Below are 7,706 nucleotides of genomic sequence, written 5' to 3'. Positions count from 1 at the left end.
ACCTCCGTGCATGTTTACTGGCTTCCCCTAATGTTCATTAAATATTTTAGGGAAAAGTGTCAGAGCTGGCCGCACTCTGAGGCCACCAAAAATGTGGCTGTGAGAACCCCTGGGCTAGATGCTCATGACGGGCCCTTCTGACCTTAGAGCCTGTGAGTGTAACAGGAGCCGGGCACAGAGATGCTGCGGCGCGGTGGCTTGACCGCTAGGACCGGGGAGCGGCTGGGGGGCGGCTCTGGGGGGAGGATCGCGGGGCTCAGGCCCGGCCCAGGAAGTGACTCGCAGCCTCTGCGGGGACTCCGGCTCCCAGGCTCCCGGCGAGATCCCCGAGCCCCGGCGGCTGGTGCTGGGAGCCCGGAGCCCGGGCTGCAGCCGGGAGAGGGGAATCTCCAGCCGGGCCCTGCCCGCTGCTCCCCGGAGCCTCTCCTAGGGCAGAGCCCCCAGCCCGGCCAGGGCCCCTTCCCGGCCCGGCCCCTGCCCCGGGGGACCCCGCTCGGAGGGAAGGTAAGAGAGACCCGCCTCCCCCCGTCACCCCCCGGGGTTTGGCCCCGGGCTGCTCCCCGCGGAGCCGGCTGCGGTTCCCTGCCCTGGGCCCGGGAAAGCTGCCGCCAGCCCGCAGTGTGTGCGGGGCGGGGGCAGGATCACGGTACCCCCCGCTGCCCCCCACTTGCTGCTTTGTTTCCCTGCCCCTGGCCGGCCTGGTGCGGACGGGGGCTGCAGCTCAGGGAGATGTGAGGGGGGCAAATAGGGAGGGGAAGAAGGGGGGCCGGGGCCAAAGTGAATGCAGGGTGGGGTGCCCCATCCTGGGCCGGGGAAGGAGCGGGGCCCAGGGGCACAATCAGGGAGGGGGAGCAGCACAGGTGCTGGATCTAGGCTAGCGGGGCCCTGCCGCACCCCCTGGCTTGAAGGGGTTTCCATCCTATCCAGGCTTTACAGTTTGGTTCAATGGCTCTCAGTGCTCCCCCCTCCGTACAGATTGTTTCAGGCCCCCTGCCTGGGACTAGGAGCCGGGGATAAAAATGGGTACAGCTGGTGGGGGGTGAGCCCTCCTCCCATTGTAGGGACAGGACCCCAACCCCTGAGCACCCCCAACATCCCCCCCACTGAGCGTGTGGCCCCAGCCCCTCCAGCCCTGGAGCCCATGGAGGGTGCATAGCCCCAGTCTGAACCCCAGGGGCAGCCTAAGGAGAAGCCTGACATGCTCCTCACAGGGGCCGTGCACCCCACCTCCGCAGTCAGCTGTGACTCTCAGCCAGCTTGGAAAACAGACGGGTTTATTGGTCGCTGGGAAGGCGGCATAGAACAGAGCTTGTTAGCGCAGAAATCAGGAACATTCAGCAAAGTCTGGCTTGGGGGGAATCCAGACTCTTGAGTCCTGGGCTCTCCCCGCTGAGTCCCAAACCAGGAGACTGAGCCGCTTCCAGCCCCTCATCCTCAGTGATGCCCAGCTGCCCCTCCCCCGTGCTTTCTTTTTTTCCCAGGAAAACAGGTCACCTGGCCTCCCCCTCTCTCTTTGTTCTCCAACATCTTCGGCTGGCTCCTTGCAGAGGACGGGCTCTGGCCATCACTTGCCAGGATACAGAATTTTGGCCATTCTCTACGCCCAGGCAGCCGCTCTGCCGTCACATCTGCCCTCTAGAGGTCTCTGCAGTGATCACACCCCTGTATCCCACCAGCTTGATACTTGTGTAACACATGGGGAAACTGAGGCACGCACACAGTATTCAGAGAAAACCTTAAGAACAATCCCGCTTCATCACACCCCTCTGAGACCAGCCCAGGGGCACTTTCTCCAGTGGCTGGAACATTCTGAGCATACCAGCCCCTGAGCCTGAACCTGCAAGTGATGGAGAGACCTGGGGAAAGGGCTGGAGCTGGGCAGGGAAATGACTCTGCACGAAAGGCGCCTTTCAGGGACTAGCTGGTAAGTTTGGCCTACAAGGGGAGGGTCTCCCTGTGTCTGTGAGTACCAGAGCTTCTGTCCTCAGTGACACAGCCTGGTTCAACCCCCATTACCAGTGTCCGTGGCTCAGCCACCTAATGAGAGCAAAGACCCAAGACAATGGGGCAGTCGCCAGTTCTCCCAGGGCGAGGGAAGAAGATAAAAAGGGAGAGTGGAGAGACTTGAAGGGGCAGCAGGAGCAGGAAGTGAGGAGGGAGGTTCCCAGCTCTGCCCAGATCCATTCCCTGCACCCCCGCGGCAGTCAGCTCTCCTGGGAACAAGGGCAGGAGCTGAGAGAGGAAAAGCCAGTTGCTCGCTCTGCTGAGCACCGCACTACTTAGGGAGACGGGGGAGAGCTAGAGGGGGTCACAATACACTGTGGGGCAGTACCCTGAAGTGACTCCTTTGATCTGCTCTTTTTCCAGCGTTTGGCTTGGAGATGCTGCTCTGGGGAGGTTTAGAAGGGACGTGATGGGTTAGTTCTAAGCGGGGGGGGGCTGGCCGGGGAGGTAATGAACTAACTGGGTTTGTTCCCACCATGGCAGAGTCATAGAATCAGAGCGTCTGTCTGCAGGGAGAGAGCCTGGGGGGACTTGGGGAGTGACATGGACTCCAGCCCCTTATGAAACCTGCCCAATCTCCCTGCTCCTCTGACAGGCTGAGGAATCGCGTCCACGTTTTGCTCCAGATTGTCCTGTCTTGCAGGGGACAGGGCAGGGAAATGGCTGTGATGGAGCCAGCTGAGGTAGGGGATTTTCAGGGAGCTTTTGGTGGTGGGGGAGGGGCATCGTAGAGGGCTTAATCACCCGGGGTGGGACGGGGTGTGATAAACCTGCTGGAACGTGATCAACCTGGGCCTGATTCTCTGAACAGGCCCACTGGTGGGTAGGGGGAAAGGGGGAAACATTCCCCCATTTCTGAAACAGGGAACAGCCCCCCTGGGCAGGGCTGGGAAAACGGACCAGACTCCCAGTGCTGGAGCCTGACCCACTGGCCAGAGGCTGCTGTGAAATTCAAAGGGAAGCTGTCAGGATTCCTGTCCCTGTCCCTGTCCCCGGCTCAGAGCTCTGCTGCCCGTCTCAGCCTGTGGCTGGCAGGTGTGTGGGAAATGTGAAGAGCCTGCCCTGCTCCATCTGCTGGGGGATGGGGGGGTAAGAAGTTCTCACCTTCTCCCCACCCCCTGGAGCCTCCTGGCTGCTCTGAGCAGGGTGGGGGGAGGATTCTGCTTCTCTAGCCCTCCTCCCCCGTAACTAGTGGGATTGTGGCTGGGGCAGCAGATGGTTAGTGGGCAACTCTTGTTCCAGATGCTGGTGACCTTTGAGGAGGTGGCTGTGTATTTCACCCAGGGGCAGGGGGCTCTGCTGGATCCCGCTCAGAGAGCCCTCTACAGGGACGTCATGCAGGAGAATTACGAGACAGTGACCTCGCTGGGTAAGGGATTCGTGGCTCCTTAGTTATTGGAAGCTGCGGGGTGCGGGGAGGGTTTGTGTGTCTGGCACCGCTGTGGTTCTTCCCTCATCACACTCCAATGAGACCAGGGTGTCAAAACCTAAGGCACATACTAAATCATCCCCACCAGAACCCCGTAGCTTGCAAGGTGAAGAACTCTTGTATTGTCCTGTCTGTGTTGTTTCTCGGTCACTCACAGAATCCTTCTTCTCCCTCCTCCTTGGTCTGACCTCCGAATGAGGGCTCTGGGCTCCGCAGGTTTAGAAATAGGCAGGGGTTTAACACTAGAGCTGGGTGTGCATCACAATTGCCCTCACCTCCCCAGACGTCTGCCTCCCCCGAGGGGGCTCAGTGACCACGTTCCCGTCCTCTTAGATTCCACTTTCCACAGCACAGAACAGGGACAGGTGCCGCCCACGGAATGTCCTTTCTGACAGACGCTCTCTCAGTACCCTCCATACCCTCCTCTGATCTGAATTGACCACCTGTACAGGATTCCCCCTTCCCAAACCTGACCTGATCGCCCGACTGGAACGAGGGGAAGAGCCGTGGGTGCCCAATCTCCAGGCCGGTGAGGAAAGAGAGATCCCGAGAGTCACCCACACAGGTGAGGACTGACACAGAAACCATCTGGGGAATGAAGGAAAAAATTGAGAATTCCAGAACCGTGGTATCAGTAAGTTTCCTCAGTTCCTTCCTCATCTCACCCAGGGCAGGGCTGCAGTCAGGAGCTATCACTGACATTGTTTCCCACGTGTCCTATTACTTGCAGGTGTTTCCTTCCCAACGTTCCTTCTCTGTGAAAGTTTGGGTGGGATTTGGAGGCAGAATCCAATTGCTCCATCTGTGTAGCTTTACTATGTTGGGTTTTCCCTCGGTGCTATTCCTCTTAATTTTTCCCTAGCACAATGACTCCTGTCTGGATTGTCTCTCTGTCCCAGCAGGTGATGAGAGAGTGAGTGAAAACGAGGAGGGGAATCAACAGCAGGAGATTCCTGGGTACAGGGAATCACAGGGCACCTTTGTGGGAAGACCCCATAAGTGCTTAAACTGTGGAAAAAGTTTCATATGGAGGTCACAACTTGTTTTACATCATCGAATCCACACAGGAGAGAGACCCCACAAGTGCTTAGACTGTGGGAAAAGTTTCATACGGAGGTCAAACCTTCTTATACATCAGGCAATCCACACAGGAGAGAGACCCCATAAGTGCTTAGACTGTGGAACAAGTTTCATATGGAGGTCACACCTTGTTAGACATCAGGCAATCCACACAGGAGAGAGACCCCATAAGTGCTTAGACTGTGGAAAAAGTTTCATACGGAGGTCACAACTTGTTTTACATCAGGCAATCCACACAGGAGAGAGACCCCATAAGTGCTTGGACTGTGGGAAAAGTTTCATATGCAGGTCAGATCTTGTTAAACATCAAGCAGTCCACACTGGAGAGAGACCTCATAAGTGCTTAGATTGTGGAAAAAGTTTTATACAGCGATCAACCCTACTTGATCATCAGGCAATCCACACTGGAGAGAGACCCCATAAATGCTTAATCTGTGGAAAAAGTTTCATACGGAGGTCAGATCTTGTTAAACATCAAGCAGTCCACACTGGAGAGAGACCCCATAAATGCTTAATCTGTGGAAAAAGTTCCATACGGAGGTCAGATCTTGTTAAACATCAAGCAGTCCACACTGGAGAGAGACCCCATAAATGCTTAATCTGTGGAAAAAGTTTCATACGGAGGTCAGATCTTGTTAAACATCAAGCAGTCCACACTGGAGAGAGACCTCATAAATGCTTAGATTGTGGAAAAAGTTTCATACAGCGATCAATCCTACTTGATCATCAGGCAATCCACACTGGAGAGAGACCTCATAAGTGCTTAGACTGTGGAAAAAGTTTCATACAGAGGTCCTGCCTTGTTAGACATCAGGCAATCCACACTGGAGAGAGACCTCATAAGTGCTTAGACTGTGGAAAAAGTTTCATACAGAGTTCAGACCTTGCAAAACATCAGATAATCCACACAGGAAAGAAATCCCATAAATGTTTGGACTGTGGGAAAAGTTTTACACAAAGATCAAATCTTATGGCACATCAGGCAATCCACACAGGAGAGAGACCCCACAAATGCTTAGACTGTGGGAAAAGTTTCATACACAGGTCCTGCCTTGTTAGACATCAGGCAATCCACACTGGAGAGAGAGCCCATAAGTGCTTGGACTGTGGGAAGAGTTTTATACGGAGGTCAGACCTTCTGAAACATCAGGCAATCCACACAGGAGAGAGACCTCATAAGTGCTTAGACTGTGGGAAAAGTTTCATACGGAGGTCCCACCTTGTTAGACATCAGGCAATCCACACTGGAGAGAGACCCCATAAATGTTTAATCTGTGGAAAAAGTTACATACAGAGGTCCCGCCTTGTTAGACACCAGGCAATCCACACTGGGGAGAAAGCCCATAAGTGCTTAATCTGTGGAAAAAGTTTCATACGGAGGTCCCACCTTTTTAAACATCAGGCAATCCACACTGGAGAGAGACCTCATAAGTGCTTAGACTGTGGGAAAAGTTTTATCCAGAGGTCCCACCTTGTTAGACATCAGGCAATCCACACAGGAGAGAGACCCCATAAGTGCTTAGACTGTGGGAAAAGTTTTATCCAGAGGACCCATCTTGTTAGACATCAGGCAATCCACACAGGAGAGATACCCCATAAGTGCTTAGACTGTGGGGAAAGTTTCATACATAGGTCCCACCTTGTTAAACATCAAGCAATCCATACAAGAGGGAGACCATAAGACTCTTGGAAAGGTTTCAGAAACAGATTAGCCCTTCTAAAGATCAGGCAATCCACACACGTGAGAGAACCCCGTAAGTGCTTAGACTATGGAAGAATGTTTCAAATAGATGTCATCCCTTGTTTTACATCAGAGAATCCACACAGAGGAGTGACCCCATAACTGCTTAGCCTGTGAAAGACCTTTTAAATGGAGGTCAGAACTTGTTTCAAATTAGGCAATTCACACAGGAGAGAGACCCTATAAGTGTTTGGACCATGTGAAAAGTTTCACACAAAGATCGAATCTTATAACACTCAGAGGATCCACACAGGAGAGAGACCGCATCAGTGCTCAGACTGGAAAAAGTTTCCTACATAGGTCAGACCTCGTTAAACATCAGCTCATCCACAGAGGAGAGAGATCCCATAAGTGCTTAGGCTGTGGGTAAAGTTTTATAAGGAGCTCAGCCCATGTTTTAGATCAGAGAATCCACACAGGAGACCCCATAAGTGCTCAGACTATGGAGAAAGTTTCATACCGTGGTCAAGGCTCCTTAATTGTCAGGCAATCCTCAAAAGAGGGAGACTCCGTAAGTGCTTAGACAGTGGAAAAAGTTTCATACAGAGGTCAGACCTTGTTAAACATCAGACAATCCACACTGAAGAGAGATCCGATAAGTGCTTAGACCAGGGGTGGGCAAACTTTTTGGCCCGAGGACCACATCGGGGTTGAAAACTTGTATGGAGGGCCGGGTCAGGGAAGGCTGTGCCTCCCCAAACAGCCTGGACCCGCCTCCATCTGACCCCCTCCCACTTCCTGCCTTCTGACTGCCCCCCTCAGTATCCCTGATCCATCCAACCCCTCCTGCTCCTTGTTCCCTGACCGCCCCCTCCAGAGACCCCCCACCCACCCCTAACCACCCCCCAGGACCTCATCTGAAGGATTCATGCAGGGTTCATGCACTTGGCAACATTTAGGGCACACCCTGAGTGTTGTGTCGGAGCAGTGCACACAGGGCTCCTCTCCAGGGCATGAACCTTGGAAACTCGCCCAAAGGACATGAACCGTGGGAAGCCTCCCAGGACTGGGCTCAAGGCCCGAGAGCAAGGAATGCGGTAGATAGAAATTGGTAAATAAGAATCTTAAACAAAGCCAGTGTATTCCTTTTATCTGTTGGAGTATGTAATGCGCAGGAGGAGGGGGAGAATAAAAGAGAGGGTGGAAAGCTGACAAGGCAGACCAGCCCGTCGGCAGACCAGCCCGCTTGCTTGCTTAAAGCTTTGTCTGTCTTGTATTTGGACCGCAACACTCATCCCCTATCTAAACCACCTGACTGCCCCCTCCAGGGGCCCCTGCCCCAAACCACCCCCCCAGGACCCCACCCCCTTCCCAATACCCCGTGCTCCCTGTCCCCTGACTGCCCCAACCCCTATCCACACCCCTGCCCCCTGACAGGCCCCCGGGACTCCCACACCTATCCAATCCCCCCATGTTCCCCGTCCCCTGACCGCCCCCCCCCAAAAACCTCCG

General features: G+C 54.5%; 1 protein-coding gene and 1 pseudogene across 3 annotated transcripts; both read left to right on the top strand.

The window, feature by feature from the left end:
- Positions 1-310: 310 nt before the first annotated feature.
- Positions 311-6,541, top strand: LOC141998430 (uncharacterized). 3 transcript variants are annotated; one of them, XM_074971249.1, is made up of 6 exons: positions 311-504; positions 1,482-1,924; positions 2,600-2,687; positions 3,247-3,373; positions 3,885-3,998; positions 4,333-6,541. In XM_074971249.1, the coding sequence occupies exons 2-6, from the start codon at positions 1,887-1,889 to the stop codon at positions 6,192-6,194; spliced, it is 2,229 nt and encodes a 742-aa protein (XP_074827350.1). In that variant the 5' UTR covers positions 311-504; positions 1,482-1,886; the 3' UTR covers positions 6,195-6,541. The 3 variants fall into 3 exon arrangements, with proteins under 3 accessions (XP_074827350.1, XP_074827352.1, XP_074827351.1); XM_074971251.1 differs by having other exon boundaries at positions 312-504; positions 4,336-6,541; XM_074971250.1 differs by having other exon boundaries at positions 312-504; positions 2,517-2,687.
- Positions 6,304-6,908, top strand: LOC141998045 (uncharacterized; annotated as a pseudogene).
- The last annotated feature ends 798 nt before the right edge of the window (positions 6,909-7,706 follow it).

The sequence above is a fragment of the Natator depressus genome, chromosome 14, assembly GCF_965152275.1.
Source record: "Natator depressus isolate rNatDep1 chromosome 14, rNatDep2.hap1, whole genome shotgun sequence".
NCBI classification, from domain to species: domain Eukaryota; kingdom Metazoa; phylum Chordata; order Testudines; family Cheloniidae; genus Natator; species Natator depressus.
Note: the sequence above shows the minus strand (reverse complement) of the source record. Positions and strands in the feature narration are given on the sequence as shown.